Here is a 27,058-nt window from a genome sequence, read left to right on the forward strand (position 1 = left end):
AATATTACGAGGATCACTCGCAGGACCCGATGTGGACGTCTGGTTTTACCAGACATCCTTACCGAGTCCCGCGAGAGGACCAGGGAGATAACAACGGGCCGGTCGTAATCGGCCCGTTGTTAGCTCCCGCGCCCATTCCCATTGAGGCCTATGGAGGCTCAAATGGGAATGGGGAAGGTCTGGGCCCGGGTTCCCTGAGGGAGGAATTATCGGGCCCTCCAAACTCGGAATGGCCCGGTAATTTCCCATTCAGGGAACCCGGACACGGTTTTGGAGGCAGCCATGCCCTTATTAAGGACATGGCTACCTCCAAAGTCGTAATGAAGCCCACAGACTGAAAAGTATTCATTTTAAAACCTTTATTTACTAAGGTCCCTTGGTTGGTGGAATACATGACTGGCCCTAACTCTAAAATGATGTTTCTAATAGCCGTCGTTGTCTAATAATACAAGTCTGTATGTGTCTAAACCAATGTTTGCCCTGACACTGTACAAAAATGTGATAGGAAGTCTTTTGAAAAGGAAAAATACTGGTTCCAAAAAAAGACGTGTCGCTTTTCCTCAGGGCAACCACTCTGATTCTTTGCCCCACTCTTTGTTTCTCATCCTTCCTTTCTCTTGCACTTTTTATGTTCAGATGCTTCCTGCACCATTTTCATGTATTCTTTCCTTTCTCCATGCACAATGCACTGTCCTTTATTGCTTATCTTTGTTGTGCCTCTTGCACGCTTCTTTAGTTCCTTTGTGCACTCTTGCCTTTGTTTCTCTCTTTCCGAGTCACTCGTCCCCTTTTTATACTGTCCGTTCCTTCTGTGCCTCTTGCACCTTTTCCTCATGGGCTTCTGGCCCTCTTTCATTCGTATCGCTTTATTATTCAACTTCCTTTCATTTGCTATTTCTCACACATGCGTCTCACGCTTATACTGCCACTTGTATCTTTGATGCAGTCTTCCTGTCAGCTTTAATTGAATGCTCATCCAAATGCGGTCCTCTTTCTTATGTGTTTATATCGTTTCCTTGTATCACTCTCTTCACAACCCAGCTCTGCAAATGCTTTCAGACTCATTGGGCTGACTTCTGAGGTGCAGCTCCGCAACAGCTCTTCGTTCCGAGGTCAGGGTCTCACTGCCTCCGCCTCAAACACACCTGGGCTGTCTCACCGACCCAGGGGAATGAGCATACACATACACAGGTTCTAAAGGAGACCAGCGTGCCTCTCGGCTTCCATACAAGGACCGTTCTCGGCTCCCTGGAGACGCACTCCCTTCACCATGCTTCTGCTCTTTTGCACTGCAGTTTCTCTCAGCGTCTCGGCATCCTGCTCTCTGGTCCTGGGAAACTCCTGTCTCTTGGTTCTCCTCCCAACTCGCTCTCCTGCTTGCTGTCCTATTCGCTCACACATCTGTGTTTTACCACCAGGGTCGGACTGGGACAAGAAATATGCCCGGACACCCAAATAAAAGTGGCCCACCCCTCGCCTCAAAAAAGTGGCCTACCCCTCGCCTCACGACCCTTGACCTCTGATGACATCACCAGAAGTGATGTAATTTGACCCCACCCCAAAGTGACATCCCGGGAAGCGATGAAACATGACCTTTCACCCCTTGACAAAACAGGAAGTGGCATCAAATAGAATTGCTCCAAAGTACACTACGAAAAAATGTGGTTATGATTTCACTAAAGATATACATTTCATACAAGAATGGATCACCATATGTATCATTAATATCTGTGTGTATAGATCCATGTTGTCAAATTACTGTGAATGCAAGCAGATGTCCAAGGCCAAATGATAATATGTTATTGTATAGCACTTACGCTTCAGCTCGTTTTTATAGATCAAATATGCATACAATATCACCAAACCTGTGTTGGTACTCATTTATCGACCTAAGAAGGATGAAAGGCTGAGATGCCCTTGCTCGGATTCGAATCAGAGCAGCGAGTGGTCAACCCACTGAGCTATCATATCGGCTATAGTAAAATTAGCAATTATTCAGTAGTGGATATCATTAAATTCGTATCTGAGATTTAACAGCAGACCAATTAAGTTAATCTGCAGGTCTGGTGCAAAGTTGACCGCATGTCAAGCCTGCATGCATCTACTTTCAGGCTTCAGAGGTTGGAAAAATAGGGAAAGCAGCGCACTCACAGGACATCCCACACTTTGAACACGCGTTACCTCACACATGCAAACATCCTGAAAAGCGAGGATCCACACTTTGGCCGGGTCCAGTTCAAACACCACCCGGCCATATTAATAGCTGAATTGCCTCAAAATGCCAACTGCCCAAGCTCGTGAGGGCCTATAGGCCATGGCAGAATCTAAAACACCAGATACTAGTGGGGTAACACATTACTTGTAAGTGTGGAAGTGTAAATCAATCTGTAAGTGTAAAGTGAAGTAAGGGCACATGTTTAGCATTTTATTGGGGAGGGGGTGTTATGATGCATGTAAAAAGTGCAAGTTTGAGTGCAAGGCAAAACTGAACTCCCCTGCAGCTTGACGGCGGGCATGTTACGGTACAGCCAACATTTGTTGGACACAAACTAATCGAAATGAATGCGTAAAGCTAAATTCCTTGTGTGCTCTATACACATGTAAAATCAGCCACTGATCGCAGCCATATATACGAAAATGCGCTGGTCGATCTCAAGAAGGGTACATGTGAGCTTTAGAGCAGGGGCCAACCAATACTGGCATACAGTGACACGTTCACTCAGGCGTAAATAAAACCAACATTTTTTCTTTTTTTTCTCCAAACCGGCCCAGGCGTCGGCAGAAACCGGTCCCCATTCCCCACGGACGATTTTGGCCCGGCCTGGGGCCGAGGGTCCAATCCGTTGATGCTTACCACACCTTTTATAGTGAAAAGACCAGTCAAGTGGAGTCAGGTGGAGTCCCTTTTCCATGGAGCAGGAGCTCCTCCCGACCCTGCAGGAGCAGTGGTCCCCCTTGCTGCAGTCATCCTGAATTGCCTACGAATTTCTGGTAAGCGTCTCAGCACTCGAGCGAGAATCGCATGTCTCGCTGCTAATTCTGCCTATTGAGATGCCCTGCTGCAAGAAAATATTCGCAGCATCTATGCTGTGATCTAGATGCCAACAGCTGCCTGAGACCCATTGCCACCATTACCCACCATGAGGAGTTTTGCACCTTCAAAGATGGCCGCCCGCAATCTTTCACAGACCTCCAGTGCTTAACTGAGCCCAGCAGAGTATGCTGAGCACCGATTGGCTATTGATCTGATCTTAGCCACCTATCGTGAGCCGGTAGGCGAAGCCGGCCCACTCCTACCAAGGCCCAGGGAAACAAGGCCAATACCTGTCTTAGCCTGTCCTCAGCTTTCCTCGCCGTTCGCCCAGAACCTCTGCCCTTTTCCTGGTCCACTACCCCTGAGACCATCAGCACCGGGTACTGAGCCCTCGCAAAGACTAACTGCCACTGACTCTTTGATACAAACATGTCGCCGTAAGTCTAGCAATTCTATTATTGATTACTTGCGCTAAACTGCCTTGTTTTACCTATGCTCCAGTATCTACCTGTGCTATCTATTAGTATATTAGTAGTACCTATGCTGCAGTAGAGTTTAGGTTCACTCTGCACCTTATGCTTGTCCTCATATCCGTTCATTGCAAAGAACTGTAAAGGTGTAACTTGTTGTCTGCAAGCCACAATATTGCCCACCATGATTGTAGCTCGAGCAAAGCGCAATGCCTCTCTAGTATAATCTGCATCTAGCCTAGCACTGCCTCCCATCTAGCCTATCCGATTAAGGTTTCTCATCCTAATATTCACCTTAACCTAATTGCATAGTATGCCTAGCTTGTATACACGTGATGAAACTGTATTTTGTAGCTCCCAGTATTCTGCTAGACAAACTGTACGACTTGCCTACTGTGCTGAAACTGCTGTATCCTGCAGTACTTTTGGAAAACCGCATCTAGCCCCCCTGCCAGAACAGTTTTTCTGCACTCACACAGCTGAACTATATGATATTCCTTTGTTGCTCTGTCCTAGGCCACATCTGCCATTTTGAGTGTACCTATGGTCGCTTATAGGCCACATTTGCCCTCTTGACTGTGCCTCTTGCTGTTTGTAGGCCACATTTTACCATGCTCCTTACCAGGCTTACTTACCACTGTGAACATATGCGTTTTAGCACATTGTATTGCCCACTACGATCTGTGACTACAGCACTTGACTCTGACTATTGCCTAGCCTATTGCCTAGACTATTGACTAGCCCGGTAGCGAAGTTAGAACCTCTGAATAGTTGCTTTACCCTTATCCTAGTCCATTGTGCCCTAATCGAGTGACCGCCTACTGTGCCAGCCTTAGGATCTTGTGCTCTCAACCCACTTATCTATGCAACATATTATATAGTAATACATCCTCAACTCTAGCAGAATGCATTTTAGCACAACCCTATTAACATACGCCCCACTGCTGTTATTACAGCTTATACTGGAAACTATGGACCAATTTAAACATGCACCCTGCCCTACTCTCCACAGAAACCCTAGGCTTCGTGCTAGACTCTCCACCCTCTACATACCGCAGTTACCTAGCAACCCCTATTTGAATCGCCGTACCATACCCAAACACCAGACTAGGAGCTCAACGCAACCTAAACCACAATTACCTGCCAGCACCTTAATGAAAGAACCCATCCCGGTTACTTCTAACACCAACTGTCTACCTAAAACAATCTCCATAACAGGAGCACTGATCAATGCTAGATCAGTCGTGGCCCACGCCACTGAAATAGCTGACCTCCTTACCTTAAATAACCTTGACCTCCTAGCAGTCACAGAAACCTGGCTACATGACGCAGCAGGTCCAGCCCTCTCCCTAGCAATACCCAAAGAGTACCAACTACTAAGACTAGACCGCCTTAACGCCAGAGTTGGTGGTTTAGCCATCATTGCCAAATCCAACCTGAATGTAAGGTTAACAACACTGCCTACCTTAAAATCCAGTGAACTCCTGGTCGCTAAATTACCAATATCCCCATGCCAAACCCTAACTATTTATCTCATTTACAGGCCACCAGGGTCCTTAGGCCCTTTCGAAGAGGAATTATCCAGCCTCTTAGCAGGCAACACAAAAAAGTAATCCCAGACAACGATCCTTGGCGACCTTAACCTAGGTCTTAACGACCCAAATGACAAACAAGCGCAAACAATCGCTACCATGCTTGAAGGGCATGCCTCACGTAAAAAGTCCTCACCCCCACCCACGACAAAGGGAGAATACTAGAATGGGTAGCCACCTCCAACTGCCCTACTACCATCACTAAAATTACACCCCAGCCTTGGACTGACCACTTCCTCATCAATTTCTACTTAACACTTAACAAGATGTCCAGAATTGAAAAAACAATGGCACCATCCGTTCCCACTAGATCCAGAAAAAACATCAAACCAGACAATATCCTACCCCTGCTCCTCCCAACCATCAATGCCTTGACATTTGATTCTGACCCAGACACCATGGTTAAAATATACAATGACACCATGGCCATAGCCATGGACACCATCGCCCCACTGAAAAACTGTAAAAGTAAACAACAATCCCACCTTAATACTTGGTTCACCCCCCCATCGAAAAGAACTGAGACTGGGAAAAAGGAAGCTTGAAACTTTATGGCAACACTCCCCTACAGCTGAAAATAAACTTATCCTGAAATTGTGCACTGCACATTATAAGAAAGCAATCATCCAAGCTAAAAAATAAGTCTATAACGACCGAATTTCCAAAGCATGCTCCAATACAAAGGAACTATTCGCAATCTTGCGAGAACTCGAATCCCCCATATCACCACCTGATAACGTACCCAAAGAGAAGCAATGGTGTACAAATATCCAAAATGCCCTCGCTAATAAAGTAAAAACACTACAAACAAAAATTGCTATAAAAAAAGCCTTGCTCCCTCTTAGTGAAATTCCCAGCACGCCGACGCCCACGCTCAAACCTAGCCTAACACCCTTCAAATTCTCTAAAGTTTCCACACATGAAACTGAAAAAATCATTGCCTCACTAAAACCATCCAATAGCAAAGGCGATTACTGCCCAGCTCAGATAATCAAGGATGCCGCTAGAGACCTTGCCCCCTTCGTCACTAAACTCATCAATGCCTCCTTCTCATCTAGCACCGTCCCAACTAGCTTAAAAGAGTCCTGGGTTCTCCCCCTGCTTAAAAAACAAACCTTAGACCCCTCCATCCCCACCAACTATAGGACCATCACTACTGTCCCTTTCCTCCTGAAGATAATTGACAGAGTGGCCTATCTCCAAATCCAAAAATACCTAGAGACCAACCAACTCCTCGGCACTCATCAATCGGGCTTCAGACCGCAACACGGCACTGAGACCGCCCTTATAGATCTCAAAGCCCAAATTGACGAGCTCAACGATAAAGGAAACACAGCTATGCTACTCCTCCTTGATCTGTCAGCGGCTTTTGACCTAGTGGACCACGCAGTACTCTGCAAACACCTAGCGTCAGCCACCCACTTCTCAAGTGAAGCCATAGCCTGGATCCAATTCTTTCTCGACAACACAAGCATGCAAGTCTTCTCCACCTTAGACTCTGCAGACCCTATCCAGACAACATGTGGATTCCACCAGGGCTCTTGTGTCTCGCCAACGATGTATAATATCTTTACTAAACCTCTATTCGACAAATTGGACAGACTGGGTGTCACCTACACAAATTATGCAGACGACACCCAGATCCTCATCCCCCTTTCGGGCAATTACACTACGGATACAGCTTTAGTAAACAAAATGTACACCCTCATTCAGGCATGGATGGCAACCCATGGCCTCTGCCTGAATGATGAAAAAACAGATATCCTCATTCTAGGCTCACCCAACAACCTAAAAAAACTTGATTCCAACTACAGCTCCTTCAATATCGATGGCAATATAATCCCCGTCGCCAAAGAGGTGAAAACCCTTGGTTTCTATTTGGACTCCACTTTGTCCCTAAGGAAACAAGTGAACTCCCTGGCCTCATCCACAGCCTATACCGGTAAACTTATTAAAGCATGCAGACCCTTCCTCTCACCAGCTAGCTGCATTATCCTAGCCAATGCACTAATCCTCTCAAAACTGGATTACTGCAATGCACTTTATGCAGGCACAAATAAATACATCATCAATAAACTTCAAACCCTACGAAACAACGCGCTCAGAACGGCCCTGAACCTCCCAGCTAGAGAGCGCATCTCGAATGTGCGGAGAAAATACAACTGGCTAAAAAGTAGCGATAGGATCACCTTCAAAATTGTCACACTAACATTCAAATGTCTGAACAATGCAGCCCCCCCATACCTTAGGGATAGAATAATAAGAAAAACCACTGCACGACCAACCAAAAGAGCCAACTCTTTCTGCCTCCAAACCCCTAGTTTCCGACTAAAAAAAACAGGAGGTAATAGCTTCCCTGTGCAAGCAGCCCAGTACTGGAATGCCCTACCAGTTGAACTAAGAAGGGACCAGCCCTACAACAGCTTCAGGCACCATACCCGCACCTGGCTTCGATGCAATGACCTCTGAAACCGGTGACCCTGAGCATTGTGACCTGATGACACACATACCCCTCCACTCTTACATGTAATATGTATATAATGTATTTACTGTATATAATTTGTTACCTTTCCACCCTTACATGTAAAAAATGTACATAATGTAATTACTGTATACAATGTATGTTACCAACAACCTGTAATATGCAACCTGTAACCAAGTTCTAAGCATTCTTGTTATTCTGTGCGCCCAGCTACCCAAGGGTTTTCGGGCACCCTATTAATAAACAAACAAACAAAGAAACAAACAATAGCTACCATCAAATGCCTGACTCTATTAGTGGAACAACTTGAGTACTTTCTATGGTAGGTTTCCCTTACTTTCCCCATGTTAGTACTATGGGCAATCTTTACTGATCTTAGTTGGCTCTTTCTTGTCTCAGTATTTGTTGGAAATGGGGAGGTGAGGATGGGGTGAGATTGGAGATACCACATAAAGGCAGAGGGAGAGTAGGTTGGGGTGTTTTTGGGACTGGGGAAACACCATGTCTCGCCCTTGGGTATCCTCCTCCCAATCCCTCGTGACCGTCCTCCCGGGTGATCCTCCCTCGCTTGTCCATCGCCAGAGTTTGAATCCAAAAACGATGTTCCTTACCTGGCCCCCTGAATGGAAGATCCTGTGGGAATGGGTGGGGGAATACCGTCAGGTTTCTCACATACTCTTTCCCTATGAAGTCTGGACTGAATTGCTTCACAGGGGGACCTCGAAAGGAAATCTACGTTTCCTTGGTCTTTACCCTTTCGATGTTCTACTGAGAAGCAATAAGGTTGTAAGTCCAAGACCCACTGCATAACTCTTGGGTTGGACTCTTTCCTTTGACTGATCCATATTCAGGGGGAGTGATCAGTGATCAATCTGAACTTTCTGCCCAATAAGTAATATTTAAGATGTATGATTGCCCACTTAATTGCCAAGGTTTCAAGTTCAATCACTGAATAGTTATTTTACCTGGCAAACAGTTTTTGGCTATTGCATAAAATGGGATGTTCTAGCCGTCATGTATCTAGGACAATACTGCACCTAAACCAGTCATCAAAGTGTCAGTTTGCAATATAAAGTCCTTAGAAAAGTCTACTACCTTGAGAATAGGACTTTTACATAAGGTTTGTTTGAGGACCCGATAACCTATTTCATCCTCCTTATCCAATGTGAGTTTTTGGGGTACTGCCTTTCGAAGTTTGTTGGTCAATCTGGCTGTTTTATCGGAAAAATTAGGTATGAACCTTTGATAGTACCCAATTAACCCTAGGAAAAATCTTACATTCTTTTTAGTCTTGGGCTTTAGGGACTCTAAAACAGCTTTAACGTTTTCCTCTTGAGGTTGAATACTGGCCTTTCCGACAAAGAACCTTAGATATTTTACAGCAGGTAGGGCAAGCTTGCATTTTCTTGGGTCGGCTGTTAACTCAGCTACAATGTCGTTGATGTATGCCCCACAAATTTCCAAATAGGATTTGAGAATCTTATCCATCACCCTTTGGAAAGTTGCTGGGCCACCACAAAACCCAAAGGGTAAGACTTTAAACTAGCAGGGTGGCAAAAGCAGTCTTTTCTTTATCTGGTCCATGTCAGTACCCTTTGGGTAAATCTAGGGTGGACAAATATACAACACTACCCAATTTGTCAATAAGATCGCCAATACGGGCCATTGGGTAGGCATAGAAGGCTGAGATGTTATTCTCCTTTTGGAAGTCTATACAGAATGTCCAACCTTTGTCTGGCTTCTGAACTAATACAATGGGGGCAGACCAGGGACCAGTGGATGACTCAATTATGTTGGCCTGGAGCATTTGCTCTACTTCTTTGATGACAATATTTCCATGGGCCTCAGGTAGTTGATACAGTTTGAGATGTACTTCCTTGCCTGCAGGGGTGTGGATGTGATGGTGTATTCCTTTCAGCCTGCCAGGCTCTTCACAGAACACATCAGGGAATTGCTCTAGCAATTCAAGAAGATCTTTTTGTTGGGTCTCAGTGATGTCAGAGGGAATTAGGGTAGTGTTATTCAGCTCTTCCTGTGTTAGGCAAGACTTAATGGTGGCATTAGACTCAGGTGTTCTCTTTCCACACTTTTAAGAAGTTGATGTGGTCAATTTGCATCTTTTGCTGATGGTCTTGCTGGGCGATCTTATAATTACAGAGTCCTATCTTGTCCAATACCTCATATGTCCAATGCCACTTAGAAATAATCTAGTAATCGGAGGTAGGGAGAAGCACAAGACTTTTTGCCCGATCTAAAAAGACATAAGTGATGCCTTCATATCATAGGATGCGTTCTCTTGGCTTTGGGACTTTCCATGATGATCTTGAACCAGAGATTGTATGGTTGTCATATGTTCTTTTAAACCGGGAGGCTGTCTGGGACAATGGAATTGGAGCTTCTTCCCTTTCCTCCCATGTTTCTCGAAGCATATCTAAATCCTCCATGGCTTCTCGTCTATACAATAGTTCGAAGGGTGAGAGACCAGTGAAGGATTGCAGTGTTTTTTTTAATGGTAAACAGAGCCCATGTAATCATCTGATCCCAATTGGATCCATCCTTGTCAACCAGTATTTTAAAAATGGTGTTAAGGTTCTTATTAAACCGCTTAACTAACCCGTTCATTTGGGGTGATAAATGGACATCCTTAAGGTGGTTATATGAAGTAGCTCTTTCAATTCCCCCATGAGCTTACTCATAAAGGTGGTACCTTGGTCTTAACATTTCCTTAGGGAAACCCACTTGAGAAAAGAAGGGAAGTAGATGCTTGAGTATCTGTTCAGTGGTGTTATTATGCAGGGGAACTGCCTCTGGGAATGGGGTGGCATAGTCAAGTTTCACCAACACGTATTTATTCCCTAACTTAGCTTTTTCCATCCCAAACCTCGAAAATGGCACTTGATGGGTAATGGGTTTAAGGGGGCTGGTGGTGGTAAGTGGGTGCTGGTACGCTGACATATTTCACAGGTTTGACCAAAGTGTTTTGTGTCAACATGTATCCGTGGCCAATAGAATTTGTTGGCTAAGTGAGCCTGAGTCTTGGGTTGACCTAAATGTCCTCCTGTGAGATGTGTTCGAAGGTGGCATAGTCACGTTTCACCAACACATATTTATTCCCTAACTTAGCTTTTTCCATCCCAAACCTTGAAAATGGCACTTGATGGGTAATGGGTTTAAGGGGGCTGGTGGTGGTAAGTGGGTGCAGGTACGCTGACATATTTCACAGGTTTGACCAAAGTGTTTTGCGTCAACATGTATCCGTGGCCAATAGAATTTGTTGGCTAAGTGAGCCTGAGTCTTGGGTTGACCTAAATGTCCTCCTGTGAGATGTGTAAGGAAGACATGGTATCAACAGTAAGACAGACACAAGTGACCACAGTTCAAGGGTGTTTATTGAACTTCAACAAGGGTTTGATGAACGCCTATCTAATCCTAAATCTACAGATGGGAGCAAGCTACGACCATCAAATAATAATAATGCAGTCCTAGTGGTGTCTTGTCAAAATAAAAGGGCCTATCCTAAAAGCCCTATTGCCAATCCTTACCTCTAAATACAAATAGTGTGGGGGTGGTGTTTTATGAAAAAAGAAAGAAATATTCACAAAAATTATATGTCAGGATGTTCAGGCTGTTGGCATCCCTTCCCCATGTTTTCAGCACCGGACACGGTAGTTCACTCGAGCGTAGCACAATCTCTGGCTTCTTTGGCACGAGGATACAGTTCAATCACTAGCAGAAGGGCCTTCTGTACCCAAGTCTCTTTGCCTATCAAAGTCTCTTGATTCGGAGAGCCTGATGCAACAAAACAGACTAAAAGTTCTTCTCCTCTTACAAGTACTTAATACTCAATTCGAGCGATTTACTCTTCGCCCTGGATCTCCCCCAGCCGGGCTCAGATCGCTTTCATACAACACTCATCCCTTTGGATCCCCCTCTTCTGGGCTCAGATCCTCTTTCACAATGTTCATATAATATTCTTTCTCGGCTGACTCACAGTTTACCCTGGATTCCCCTCAGCTGGACAAGGATCCTTCCTATTATACAATTAGTCTCCCTCAGCTGGGTTTGGACCAATTACAGTCAGCACCAATTATCAAAGACTTTCAAATGGGTACAGGGTTTGGCTTGACCCATTGCAGAACCACTTTGATTTCACAATTCCTTTTTACATTTGCCACCTTTCAGTTGGATACCTAACAGAGACCTTCGAATGAGCATCCATGTGTTGCCAGACCACTCTGTTTATAGTATATCTCTTGACTTCAAAAGTTCAGTAACTCATCTGCTGTTTAATTATATTTCCGTCGCTTGTCACATACGCTTCACACACTGTTCTATTCAGTTTTCTCTATACCATGTTGCCGCTTGCAACCTTGGCTTTAACCCTGGACGATCTGGTATCAGTCTCCCCAACTCACCAGCTGTGCTGACTTTACTGGCCATGCTTTGTACAAGCCAAGGACAGTACCAAAGCGGCACACGCTCCTCTCCGCCTTGGCTATCGATGCGGGAGAGCCCCGGGAACCTCTGACATACAATGCAGGTTTCTTCAACTTTGATTCCAGGTCTTATTCTCATGTGCTCATGAAAGTAACAGTCTTTCTCTGAAAAGGTCAAGGGCACTTCCCTCCTTGCAACCCTGTCCAGTCTTGCTGTCTTTCTCCTTGTATTAAACTGGCATCTTGGTACTGCTGCTTCCTCATGTGCTTTGCCTTGCACAGAGTGTGCTTCCATGCTCTGCCTTTTATCCATCTGCCGAAGTGTGATGGAAGTTAGTTGTGTGTACTGATCAGTAATTGTCTGACCCTGCCTGACCATAAAGCTCACGTGTTAGTCCGTTTTCTCATGCAGTGAGCCGTCCGTGAGTAATTGTTTGTGCCGGGGGTTGGGGGATTTGAGTTCCTAAGTATACCACCTGGTAGGATGGGGAAAATGTGTTACAGGGAAAGGGATACCACGTCTCACCATCTGGTGTCCCACTTCAACTCACCGAAAACCCCTCATCCAGGTGATCCTCCCGCACTGGTCCACCCCCAGGAACTGAATCCATAAGCGATGGCCGGATCCTGGCCACCTGGATGACAGATCCCTGGGGACTAGCGGGTGAGACACCTTCGGTGAGATACCTTCAGGTTTCTAACATACCCTTCTCCTAGGCGATGTAGCTGCATTTGTTTCACAGGGGAACAAAGAAAGTAAATTCACGTTCCCTTGGTCTTTGCCTTTTTGATGCTCCACAGTGAAACAGCAGGGTTACAGGTCTGAGAACCATTGCATGACTTGAGGGTCAGAATCTTTCCACTGGCTAATCCACACTAGTGGAGAATGATCCGTGACAAGTGTGAACTTCCTTCCTAGGAGGTAGTATCTAAGGTGGGTAATGGCCCACTTGATGGCAAGGACCTCTAATTCCAGCTAGCGTCATTTTTGTTCATAAGGGAAAAGCTTGTGACTTTCAAATTTGTGACAAGACTGCTCCTAGCCCTGTAAGGGTGGCCTCTGTTTGTAATACAAATACTTTTGAGAAATCTACTACCTTTAGGATCGGGTTTTGGCACAGGGTTTGTTTTAGGTTGTTGTAACATATATCATTCTCCTCAGTCCAATGAATTTTTTGTTGTTCGGCGTTCTTTATTTTGTCTGTCAGCCTAGCTGTCCTGTCTGAGAAGTTTGGGATAAACCTATGGTAATAAACAATTAACCGTAAGAAGGCTCTGAGGTATCTTTTAGTTTTTGGTGTAGAGTTGTCTAGGACGGCCTTCACTATCTAGCGTTGAAGTTGGACACTAGTGTTCATTACAAAGAAGCCAAGGTATTTCAAGGCTGATTGGGCCAGTCTGCATTTGGATGGATTAGCAGTTAGGCTTGCTTTTCTGAGGGCTCTCATAACAGTAAAGAGATGGAAAAGATGGTCTTCCCAAGCTTTACTAAAAATTACTTTATGGTCAACATAAGCTCCACAGAAATCAGAGAAGGGCTGAAATATTCTGTCCATAAGTCATTGGAAAGTGGCTGGACCCTTTGTAAGCCAAAAGGGAGGACTTTGAACTGGAGCAGTCCCAGGGGCATCGGGAAAGCTGTCTTTTCCTTATCAGGTCCATACACTGGGACCTGGCAGTACACCTTGGTTAAGCCAAGGGCTGATAGAAAAGTGGCGTTTCTGAGTTTATCAATCAGGTCGTCAATGCGTGGCATGGGATAGGCATTGAAATCGGAAATGGCATTAACTTGGCGGAAGTCTAAGCAAAACCCCCAGGAATGGCCAGGTTTGGGGACCAATACCATAGGGGAGGACCATGGGTTTGAAGAGGGTTTGATAATATTCACACTTAACATTTTATTCACGTCTTCAACCACTATCTTTTACTACTCTTCTCGCCCCTAGCAGCTGCAGATCCTACACCTATTTCATGCGGTGTACCCCAAGGCTCCTGCATTTCTCCTACTCTGTACAACATCTTCACAAAGCACCTTTTCGATGATCTAGATGGTCTAGGTATCACCTACACTAATTACGCTGATGATACACAGATCCTCATCCCGCTGACGGGAGATTATGACAAGGATTTGGCCTTTGAAAACAGAGTCTACCTCATCATCCAGGCATGGATGGCCTTGCACGGTCTATGCCTGAATGATGACAAAACAGAACTCCTCATTCTAGGTACACCATCCAACATTTAAAAATTAGGCCCTAACTATGCCTCGTTCACAATTGACAATAACAATATCACTGTGGCCAAGGTAGTCAAAAAACACTTGGCTTCCGCATAGATTCCACGCTCTCTTTGACAAACAAGTTAATACTCTAGCCTCAGCCACGTCTTACACTTGCAAGCTAATCAGAGCAGCTCAGCCCTTCCGCTCGCCCAATAACTGTATCATTTTAGCACGAGCCTTAATCTTATCCAAATTGGATTATTGCAACGCCCTATACATTGGCAGCAATAAATATATCATCTCCAAAATCCAGACTCTTTAAAATAATGCCCTGAGAGCTGCCCTAAGTCTCCCTAAAAAGGCCCACATATCTGACCTTAGGAGATCCATCAATTGGCTATCCACAAAAGACAAAATCTCTCCCAAAATTGCATCCCTGACACACAAATGCCTCAACAACGCAGCCCCTCAATACCTCATAGACAGATTTAATAGACACACAGCCTCTCGTCCACTTAGAAAGGCTAACTCCAACCTCCTACTAGTACCTAGATTTAAGCTCACCAAGTCTGGTGAGAGTAGCTTACTCGTTAAAGCAGCTCAATATTGGAACTCCCTCCCCCCTGGTCTAAGGGAAGATTTACCCTACATACAATTCAGAGCTAGTCTCATCCATTGGCTAAAGGAACAGGACGTCTGACCATACCTCACTTGCATCCATCCTGTCTCCACTGTATATATGAGAACTTACTGCCTTCGTTATATTCATGTATGTCACACTGATTTATGTCACACATTGTATATTCTCTTTTGATTTACCTGTTTCATCATGTACAGCATTGTAACCTTAGCTGTACGTATCTTTGTATACCTTGTAACCTAAGCTTAACAACCCTCTTATGCTTTCGCGCCCGAATACCCCTGGGTCTTGTGCGCAATATAAATAATAAAACAAACAAACAAACAAACTATGTTTACAGGCTTCCGATAGTCTATATGGTTTTGGAAGGACCACTTTTCCCTTGGGTGCTCTAATGAAGTAATAAGTGCCTTTCACTATTCCTGGTACCTCCGAGAATACATCAGGAAATGATATAACTAAATTCTTTAAATCTTGATGTTGCTGATTAGATAGCTCTTGAGGAATTAATTCAATGTTGAGTATTTTTTCTGGTACCAAACAGGATAGTATTGTGACACTGGAGGCAGACATGTTTTCTTTCCACTCTTTTAAGAGATTTATGTGATAGAGATGGACCTTTTGTTTCCTGTCAGGTTGTACTACCTTATAAGTACAGGTTCCTGTTCGTTCCACTATTTCATATGGCCCATGCCACTTAGAGACAAGTTTGTTTTCCGAGGTACGCAACAGGACCAACATTTCTTGTCGTACGGAAAATTATCTTAAGTTTACCTTTTTGTCATAGATGGACTTTTGTTGGATTTTTTTTCCATATGAGTATAGACCAGATTTCGAACAAGTCTCATGTGCTCTTGCAATCTGGTAGTGGTTTCCGAAAGGGGAATGGGTGCCACTTCTCTTTCTTCCCAGGTCTCCCAGAGCATGTCCAGGACATCTCTAGGTTCTCTACCATAAAGTAGTTCAAAAGAAGAGAATCCAGTGGATGCCTCAGAGTTTTTTTTACTGCAAATAGTGGCCATGGGATCATATGGTCCCATTCCTTATCTATCAACTTTCTTAGGATCATTTTGAATGTTTTGTTTAATGTTTCGACCTATCCGTCTCTTTGGGGATGGGAAACTGAACTTCACAAGGTGGTAATATGGAGATGCTCCTTTACTTCACCCATGAGGTTGCTCATGAAATTGGATCCTTGATCCGTAAGGATTTCCTTAGGAAAGCCAACCCTGGAAAAATATGGTAGGAGGTGCTTTAGAGTCTGCTGGGTGGTGTCGTTCCGCATAGGGAATGCCTCGGGGTATCTGGTTGCGTAGTCGACAATCACGAGGACATATTTGTTGCCCAGTCTAGACGTTTTTCTGAAGGTCCAATGATATACATTCCAATCCATAAGAAAGGGACTTCTATTATTGGTAAGGGATTCAGAAAGGCAGGCAATGGGATGTAAGTACCGGTTTTCTGACATATTTCACATCTCTGAATGAAGGTTTTTATATCAGCATGGATACCTGGCCAGTAAAACTTCCCACTGATGTGTGCCTGGGTCTTGGATTGTCCTAAGTATCCCCCTGTCAGATGCGAATGCGCAATCTCTAGTACGATCTTCCTACGGTTTTTGGGGATTACTAACTAAGTTTTACTTAGGCCTCGTGTGGATGTTTCTTTTCTATACAGCAATCCTTGCTTTAAGAAGAAAAAAGGACTTCCCTTCTCTACTTCCTCCCCTTCGGGAATTGCTTTTAAGAAAGCCTGAGCGAGGGTTGGGTCATTTCACTGAGCGAAGGCCAGGTAGGGAAAGATGGTAAGTTCTTCTTCCCTTTTCTCTTCAGTGGTAGATGGTTCATCAGCTTCCCAAAAGCCTAAGGTACCTCTCTATGTTTCTTCTGGTGCACTCTCCTTCAAATGATTCAAATGAGGAAATAGAGCCCTTTCAAGAATATCTTGTGCAAGTATGCCCCCACGATGTACTTCAAATGGGATTACATCATAGTTATGTAAGAGAACCTTTATGTCTTCCCAGAAGTCGGGATCATTGACGCCTGCTAGAACATCTACACCGAACTTCCAGGTCAGGCCAGATTTTGAGGCCAATCTTATATAACACTAAGTGTGTGGGAGTCATTCCCCTTTTCGCTGGTGGGATAGTAGCCTCTCTACTGGTATAGCTATCAAAGCCTATTGATTATGTTGTGGCAATAGAGGGGTCGGAGGCTATATGACTAAGCTTCTGAAATTGTAGGGTTTCCCAATTTGTTTCAATTGAGTCACATCCCACTCCTGACACCACATATGAGAAAGGTATGATATCAACTGTAAGACAGACACAAGGGACCACAGTTCAAGGGTGTTTGATAATGCCTATCCAACCCTAAATCTACAGATGGGAGCAAGCTACGACCATCAAATAATAATAACACAGTCCTAGTGGTGTCTTGTCAAAATAAAAGGGCCTATACTAAAAAACCTACTGCCAATCCTTACCTCTAAATACAAATAGTGTGGGGGTAGTGTTTATGAAAAAAGAAAGAAGTGTTCATAAAAATGATAAGTCAGGATATTCAAATCATTGGCCTCCCTTTCCCACGTTTTCAGCACAGAACAAGGAGATTCACTCGAGCGCAGCACAATCTCTGGCTTCTTTGGCACAAGGATACAGTTCAATCACGAGCATCAGGTCCTTCTGTGCCCAAGTCTCTTTGCCTATCAAAGTCTCTTGATTCAGAGGGCCTGATGCAACAAAACAAATGAAACATTCTTCTCCTCTTACAAGTACTCAATTCTGGTGATTCACTCTTCACCCTGGATCACCGTCAGTCGGGCTCAGATCTCTTTCAAACAACGCTCGTCACTTTGGATCCTCCTCTTCGGGCTCAGATCCTCTTTCACAATGTTCATAGAATATTCTTTCTTGGGTGACTCACGGTCCATCCCAGACCCCCCTCAGCCGGGCTCAGATCTTTCCTCTTATACAATTAGTCTCCCTCAGCAGGGTTCAGACCAATTTAAGTTAGCATCAATTATCTAAGACCTTCGAAAGTAAACAGGGTTTGGCTCGACCCATTGCAGGGCCACTTCGATTTCACAATTCCTTTTTACATTTGCCACCTTTTAGTTGGATACTTAACAGAGACCTTCAAATGAGCACCCACGTGGTGCCAGACCACTCTGTTTACGGTATCTGTCTTGACTTCAAAGGTTCAGTCACTGATCTGCTGTTTAATTATATTTGTGTCGCTTGTCACACACGCTTCACACACTGTTCTCTTCAGTTTTCACTATAAAATGTTGCCGCTTGCCACCTTGGCTTTAACACAGACCGGTCTGGTATCAGTCTACTCAACTCACCGGCTGTTCTGATTTTACTGGTGCTGCTTTGTTGTAGGAGCCAAGGACAGTACCCAGGCTTGGCTATCGATGCAGGAGAGCCCCGGGTACCTCCGACACACAATGTAGGTTTCTTCAGCTTTGATTCCGGGTCTTATGTTTCTTATTCTCGAAGGCTCATGAAAGTAACAGTCTTTCTGTGAAAAGGTCAAGGGCACTTCCCTCCTTGCAAACCCCTCTGGTCTTGCCGCCTTCCTCCTTGTATTAAACTGCCACCTTGGAAGTGCTGCTTGCTCATGTGCTTTGCGTTGCTCAGAGTGTGCTTTCGTGCTCTGCATTTTATCCGTGGCGGGAAGTGTGATGGAAGTCTGGTGTGAGTAATGATTAGTAATTGCCTGACCCTACCTGACCATTGTATTGGGACATGTGTCATGACCTGGCGTCCTAAACCACTGCCTAGATACCCTGCCATAAACACCTGGAGACTACCTTGGCATCTCTCACTGTGTCGATACCAATGAAACTACATCTCCCGGCGTCCTCGGGCTGGAGACAGTCACGTGATTTGCACGCGACGTGCCTCCTGCTATCCCCAATGTGCAACTATATGTACGGGTGGAAAACGCTCCTCGAGTGCTCCTTAACTGTGATTTTGTTGTCCTGTTAAGTCACGCTGAGATTCTCTATGTATTTCTGGTATCCTGATCCTGGACTGCTCTACGGACTACTCCCTGCTCGTCCCGTCTCTGTTTCTCGACGCCCGGTCTCTTCCCCTGTTTTGCCTGCCTGGTTACCGAACCCTCTGCTTGTTCACGACGCTGCTTTTGCCTAGCCCAGATCTGAATCCCTGCTCATCTACCTTAGCCCTTGCCTAGCCCAGATCTGAATCCCTGCTCATCTACCTTAGCCCTGGTCTGTTCCGTGATTCGATAGCATTGGTTGGTGCTGCATCTCTTTCGCTGAATATAGTTTCCTGTGTTGACCGCGTACATTCTGTCCTTTTCTCGGATCCTGCACTTTTAGGTTGGCTGATTTATTCCCTTGTGCACCAACACCTCCTTCTCTCCTTTTTTGTGACATTGGAAGGCTTTGCTGAATTACCTCTTGTTGTCACTCAAGAACAGTTTCTTTTGGTGGATTTATTTGGACGCTCTGCTGTTTATATGTGGATTTTTGTGGACATTGTTAGATGCGCCCTGGTGCCGTTCGGGTTAGGTTGTTGGGACTAAATCACTTGGATCAAGACCTTTGGACCTGTCTTCACCTTCTTACACCACTACATTCACAGTCAAGTAGGTTCCCCGCTTTATCACTTTTCACAGCAGGTAAGAGTTGGGTTGCTGAGGGAGCTGCGGTTGGTTTTCACTATTTGGCGGTTTAATACTGAACTTGTGATTCGCAACTTCACTACATCAGTGGTTCATGACAACATGTCCGGTATACGGCTCAGGTGTTAGTCCTTTTTCTCCCACAGTGAGCTGCCATGAGAAAGTGTTCGTGTTGGGGAAGGGGTGGGGGTTGAGTTCCTAAGTATCCCACCTGGTAGGATGGGGAAAAGGTGTTCCAGGGAAGAGGATACTGTGTCTTGCCGTCTTGTGTCCCACTGCCACTCCCCAAAGACCTCTCATCTAGGTGATCCTTCTTCACTGGTCCACCCCCAGCAACTGGATCCAAAAGCGATGGCCGTGTCCTGGCCACCTGGACGACAGATCACTGAGGACTAGTGGGTGAGACACCTTCAGGATTTTCACAGATGTAAGTGTGCGATCTCAAGCACTATTTGTTTGTGGCTTTAGGGAACCACTAGTTGTACTCTTGGCATCCCTTCAGAAGTAACATGCCCTCTGTACAGGAGCCCTTTCTTGATATGATATATAATATGATATTTTATTTATATTGCGCCCATACACAAGTGTTTCAGGGCGCGACAAGGCAAGGGAGGGGTACAAGGGATGACAGAAACAACAATCTTACTAGGCCAGTGACATTCAGAACGTGCAAGTGCAGGGGGGGAGGGAAGAGGAAAGTGCAAGGGGCAGGGGAGGAGGGGAAAGTGCTGAACACGTGATTTTAAAAAAACAGTAGTGAGGCCAGCAGGTGGCAATTGCATGAATTAAGCGCAAACAGCAGGTATAAATAGTGCCGGTAAGGGGACTGTGGGTTGCAGATACAGGCTCAAGTGCAAGGGATGCAAGGAGGCAGTGCGGATGTGCAGCTGTGTGGGCAGGGATCTGGGCCCGATGCCCAGAGCAGAAGCAGACAGAGATCAGCAGGGGAAGAGGAAGAAAGAAAGAAAAATGGCCCTCCTCCCGTCCGACCCTCAGACTCAGGTACAACCTGTAGGAAGGCTTCAGCAAGTAAAGGATCGTTCCGCAGAGCAAAGGCCAAGTCAGGCAGACAACAGACCCCATGAAACTAACATCCCTAGATAAAAAATAATAATCTAGAGTTAAAACTCTTATTGTACTGCCCAGAACGGGCAGACTCAAGTTCTTCTATCATTCATAATTGGTTTAATTTCTCTATCCCTTATTTCCTCCCCCTCCTTCCTTTTTTGTACTATCTTTATTTCAGATATGTTAAACACTTATTATCAGGAAGGTTTTGGGAGGCACTTTTTGCACTTGTTATGTTTATTTTTGGTTTATCGCTGATGTTGGCCCTTTTTGTAAACTGAAGTAAATCAAATTTATTTGTTCTGTATATTGCCCACTATTTGATTTTTATTCATTTGATTACCGTATTTACTTGTATACATCCCGCTAAGCAATCGACTGTACTTAAAATGTATATACACTACTTTTTACCCACACATATCTGCATGCACTGTTTCATTTCACGTTTGTTTGTCCTCCAATAAAAACGAATTTATTTGATTGACTTCAAGACTTAGTAGTCTATACAAGAGTTAATACTCGGAGCATTGGCCAAATCTCACGGTCCAGCAATTGTCCATGAATAGAATCTCAGTATCCATCATGATTTGTTTTTATTGTTGTTCTCCTTTTCCTCTTTTTTCCACATATTTCTTTGTACTAATGTATGGTTGTTACGAGTACATACAAGTGGACAAATAACAATGGCATTACTAAATTAAGCAACCCATTTATGATGACCACAAATTACACTCAGAATCTGTTACTATCCTATATGTCCCAGTGGTAGACTTCCTGTTTTGATGATTATATTATTGCCCACACTACCACTGTGGACTGGGCAACCCATCTTTTGATTACCAAGGGAGCATGCAGAACTTTTGTCATGGATAGCTGGGGTTTGGGTATAACGAGTTTAAGCATCAGCTTCCCCAAATCCCAGAGCCCCTTTTTTTGTAACATCTTTCTCGGCCTCTTCTCTAGGGATAGGCAACATCACTCTTTCAAGTATTCCCTGGGCTATTTGGTCTCTTGCCTGGATCTGAAGGGCCTCCTCCCCATGCTTCTGGAGCAGTACCTTCACATCCTCTCTAAATTTAGGGTCGTTCACCACGACCAGGACATTGATGCCAAACTTCCATGCAAGTCCTGACTTGGGTGCCAACCTGATGTATGTTCTAGGAGGTGGAATAAGAACAGGATCTGTAGGGATAAGATGTCTTTCTTTTGACAGGATGGTTTCTGTTTGGCTACTACAAATATCAAACCCAACCGACCCTTTAGTGGCTTTTCCAGGGTTGGAAGCCCTATCAGTTAACTTCCCATATTTCAGGGTCCCCCAACTTGTTTCACTTGAGTTGCATCCCCCTCCTGACACCTTATGTGAGACAGGCATGTATCAAGAGAGACACAGACTCAAAAGTATTAGTTTTAAAACCTTTATTTACTAAGGTTCCTGGGTTGGTGGAATGCCTGAATGGCCCTAGCTCTAAAGAGACGGTTCCCTTAACTGATGTTTCAATGGCCGTCGTTGTCTAATGGTCCAAAAATAAAGGTCTGCCTGTGTCTAAACCTATGCTTGCCCTCACGCTGTACATAAATCTGATAGGAAGTCTTTAGAAAAGGAAAAATAGTGGTTCAACAAAAATAGCAAAACTAAAGTTGGTTTCAGATGTTCTTTTCACCAGGTGCAATTTGGTTAATGTCACAAAGATGTATTCACTCAACAGGGCTGTTCATAAGACCTTCTCCACGGGGCCCTTACAGTGAATTCAAATATATTCAATGTCTTTGAGTGCCTTGTGATTCCCTTTCCCACGCTTCAACTTGTTCACAGCCAACTTTCAATACAAAACATAAAAGTCAGTTTCTTCAATAACCCTCTCAGGGTACCCTTCCCCAAGCTCAGGCCTCTCCCAGCTTTCAAAACACAAAACACAAAGTCTACTTTTCTCAATAGGCCTCTCAGGATTCTCTTCCCTAAGCTCAGGCCTCGTCCAGCTTTCAAACACCAAGTCAGCTGGTCAGGATGTGCCTTCGCACAGTTTTTCTTGTATGTTATCCTCTTATGGGGTAGAACCAGAGGCTTTCCAAAACGCTCTTTGCTCTTCCTCAGCGTGACCACTTTGATCCTTTGGCCATCTCTTTGTTTCTCATACTTCCTTTCTCTTGCACTTTTCATCTTCAGATGCTTCCTGCACCATTTTCATATATTTCTTTCCTTTCTCTGTGCACTGTACTTTATTCCTTATCTTTGTTGTGCCTTTTGCACACTTCTTTCGTTGTCCTCATATGGAAATACTGTAACAGCTTGACCGAGTTACCTCCCAATCCTTCTGAGAACTCCTGCTGAGTCACAAACCTCCCTTCAGGGAATAGATCACCCAGCACCATTGTTTTGCCCGGGTCCCAGGACATTTGTATATCAGGGTCATATGTGGGAGGAAGATCCGAACAGCACCAGAGCCCAATCTTGCTATTGTAGGGTGTTGTTGTTCCCAGCCGATTGAACACTCGAGCCCACGCATTAACTGCGGTGTGCACTGGGTTGAAAGTGCAAGTGTCTTTATACTGGTCATCCAGTATAACTGACTTAAGGTCTGTCGGGGCTGCACTGTATTGTTCCAATGCTCGATGTACTGGGCCAGGATTAGGCACGTACCAATGCCCTGCATATTGCGCCTTGGCCATAAAATAATATAATTCAAAATCTGGTGCCGCCAGTCCCCCCCCTCATACGGTTCAGTCAGTCCCTCTCAGCTCATACGGGCTGTCCCCCCCGCAGACAAATTGCACAACCATAGATCAAAGTTTTATTTAAAAAAGCCTGCCCCGATCAGATTGGTATTGAAGCTTGGGGACCACCACCATTTTTAACAAAGATAATCTGCCATATAAGGAGATCGGGAATCTAGCCCACAGTGTCAATTTGTCTGCCAGAGCATTCAAGTATGCCTCATGATTGTCTTCGTAGAGGGTTTGTTGTGTGCGAGACACTTTTAGACCCAAATACTTGAAAGCAGTCGGGGCCCATCCGAATCCTCTAAGATCAACTGGTTTAGTGGTGTTGTCGGTCAGTGGAAACAATTCGGATTTGGAGGTGTTGATCATGTAACTTGAGTAATTTGTGAATTTGGCCACTTCCTCCATGACTGGACCCAAATTTGTGTTGGGATTCCATAGGTATAACAATGGGTCTCATTACAAGTTTGCCGGTCCAGTAACAACAGTACCGGTAAGCTTGCCGGTACCGTTGTTGCCGGACCAGCAACTATGAGTTTTGCTCTTGGGTGCCTTTTCGCCCTCCAGGTCTGACCTGGCGGGCAGACCGGCACCCGCGAGCAGACCATGTCGGATGCACCTGCACCATTCACGAATGGTGCCAGTGCATCCGGCCTCCCCATTCCCATTGAGCACTATAGGGCTCAATGGAAATGGGGAGCATTTTTTTCCGGCACCCAGGAATGGCCAATTACCGGGTCCAGCGGGGCCGTAATGCCCTGGTAATTGCCCATTTCCGGGCGCCGGGAAAAAAAATTATTCAGGCTGCCGCCATGCCGGTTTTACCATCACGCTACCACCGGTCTCATAATGAGGCCCAATGTATCAATAGAGAGATGACCTGTGGGGGCCCCACTACGTGTATTCCCCTGTGTGCATGGTGATCCCTTATTAGCCGTGCCAGTGGTTCTATCGTCAGTGTGAACAAAAATGGGGAGAACGGACAGCCTTGTTGTGTACCCCGGGCCAATGCGAATATCTGGGACAGTGTGCTGTTTGTACGGACCCTGGCTACCGGGTTCGCATACCCAATGAAATGATGGCCCAACCCAAAATCTTTGAGCACCCCAAACAAACAGTTCCATGATATGGAGTCAACGCTTTTTCGGCATCTAATAATGCTGCCACTGCCTGGGCCTGTGGGTTTATTTGTGATATAATGCCAAAGAGACGCCACAGATTAAGGGCTGCGGATCTCGTGGGAATAAAGCCTGACTGGTCTGACTGCACCAGGTATGTAATGTATGGGAGGAGTCTGTTCGCCAATACTTTTGCAAATAATCTTAGCATCAATTTTAATCAATGATAACAGGCGGTAGGAAGTAACTTTACACAATGGTCTACCAGGTTTTGGCAACACCGATATCACAGCCTCAGTAAGAGTGGGTGGGAATCGCCCAACTCTCAGTTATACCTCCCAGACCTTAAGTAGTTACGGCGCCAGTGTCTTACTATATGTCTTGTATAGTTCAATACCCAGTCCATCAGGCCGGGAGCCTTGCCCGATGAGAGTGGAGCAATAGTCCCTGCAATTTTGTCACAAGTGACTTGGCTACCTAGTGTTTTGCGCATCTTCCAGGGGAGACTCAGGAGTGCTATACCATTCAAATAGAGTTCTACGTCCTCTTCTGTACAAGTATCTGCATTTGCATACAGCGTTTTATGATATCAGAGAAATTCCTCATTGATTACCTCATTGGATGTTAGAAACCTCCCTGTTGCCCCTTCAATTCCCATAAAGGGCTTCACCCTCTCTCACCCCTGATCACACCCGCCAAGAATCGTCCCGGTTAATTTTCCTTCCCATATCACTGTGCTTCAACCGGTTTTATCATACAATGTATCTCCAGAACCGCTAGTTCATGGAGCTTCAACAGGTTATCCTTAATTACCCCCAGTAGTGCCTTGTTGGCAGTGGTGTCGTATTCATTCTCTATTCTGCGTAGCCTTCATTCGGTCTCCGCTAATTTCAATCTAGTGGCTTTGAGTACCCCAGTTATAACCAAAGTAAGCGTACCACGCGGCAAGACCTTAAAGGCTTCCCATACAGTAGCGTATCTCGGAACCAAGCCTTCATTAACCTTAAAAAAAACCTCTATTTTCTCATGCAAGTCCCAAAAATATTTTGTGACATTGTCCAAAGCGGGCGGGGGTGTAGCGAATCGCCAAGTTCCATTGACATCACCACCGGTGAATGACTCGACAGTGTGCAAGGTAAAATTCTGCTCCCGCTCAGGCGTGGTGCCCATATTGATGAAAGTAGCCAATAGTCCATCTGTGACGAAGTGTCGTGGACTGTAGAATAGTATGTATATTCAGCTGTCCTTGGGTGTTCCTCCATCCATACGTCTATCAATCCCAGTTGTTCCATTACTTGTTTGACCATTTTAGCCGTGGCCATCAGCCCACGCTATGTGGTGGTCGACCAGTTGCTACATAAGTCTAAGATTGTATTGAAGTCCCCCCCATATAATGGGAGATTCTGCCATCTTTACCAAGCTCCTTGAGACCTGGCTATAAAATCCTGGGCCGTCTATGTTCGGTCCGTAAGTGTTCACCAATACAACCTTTTTGCCTGCCATTTGCCCTCTTACTATAATATAACGGCCCTCTTGATCCGCTATTGTCTCCTCCACCTGAAAATGTACCGAATATTGCATCCCTGGCTTGCGAGGAGTCAGTGGTATAGAATCTCTGTCAGCCCCATTTGAGCACAAACCCATTGTGGAATAGCACTAGTGCATGTGTTTCCTGTAACATTACAATTCTAGGGGAATGGTGGTCCAAATATGCAGTAATCTTCCTAGCCTTAATTGGATTATTCAGACCCCGAACATTCCATGATAACAAATCCACCACTTCACCTGGCATTTTGTTGTAAACAACAACAATTTTTATGTTTATGTCTCAGAAAACCAATTTGCGCATGATACAACCCACATTCAACAATCCTCCCAACACTCTCTGCTTTTAAACTCCTATTCAGCCCCTCCACACTCCCCATTCTCCCACCCCACCCTTCCAGGGTCCCTGATCCAATACCCCAACGCGCCCTCTTCCCTCCACCCTCACCATCTTCCCCAACTCGATGATGCTTCCCTTGAACAACCATGGAACTTTTCCAGGGTCTGCCGTGAGCAGTCGCCTCTTGCAACGGCCGGTCCTGCTGCTGTGTACCCTGGCTTTAATTAACACATTCAAATACCAGAGTCAAATGTTGTTATCGTGAGACCACACATGGGGTTCTTGTTCAGTCACCCACATCGTTCCGGTCAGCTTCTGCCTCAGGCCCATGGTTTTGATCATTACCTTGATCACGGGCTGGAAGTGGGATACGCTATGGCCGCTGAAGGATTTTCGAAGAAGTATGCCCTGCCGCCGTGTTGAATACATAGTTTCGCAGGAAACATAAGGGCATATGGCTCTCAGCAATTTCTTCACAGGGTCATACGACCACATCAAGACCTGTACCGCTGCTGCAAAATCAGGGTAGATGGGGATGTTGTTGGATTCATATCGGAGTGTCCCTTGCTCCTTGGAGAGTTTCAGGATGAGATCCCCGTCTCAGTAATTGAAAACCCGAAATTTGATCGTGCGCGCAGGGGCCCCGGTCTAAGCACTGGGGCAAGAATGTGGTGCGCTCATTCAACCAAGAAATGTGTGAAAAATGTGGTTGACCCAAACATTGTTATTAGTAGAC

General features: G+C 45.1%; 1 protein-coding gene across 1 annotated transcript; it reads right to left on the bottom strand.

The window, feature by feature from the left end:
* Positions 1 to 21,493: 21,493 nt before the first annotated feature.
* LOC138452865 (deoxyuridine 5'-triphosphate nucleotidohydrolase, mitochondrial-like) lies at positions 21,494 to 21,973 on the bottom strand. The gene has a single exon (XM_069605210.1). It carries the CDS (start codon positions 21,971 to 21,973, stop codon positions 21,494 to 21,496), a length of 480 nt encoding a protein of 159 aa, XP_069461311.1.
* Between the last annotated feature and the right edge of the window lie 5,085 nt (positions 21,974 to 27,058).

This window comes from Ambystoma mexicanum, chromosome 4p (assembly GCF_040938575.1).
Source record: "Ambystoma mexicanum isolate Mex_15411 chromosome 4p, UKY_AmexF1_1, whole genome shotgun sequence".
Lineage (NCBI taxonomy): Eukaryota > Metazoa > Chordata > Amphibia > Caudata > Ambystomatidae > Ambystoma > Ambystoma mexicanum.

Coding starts and splice junctions, on each gene's coding strand:
- LOC138452865 (XM_069605210.1), bottom strand. CDS start 21,973: ATGCCTGTCTCACATAAGGTGTCAGGAGGGGGATGCAACTCAAGTGAA.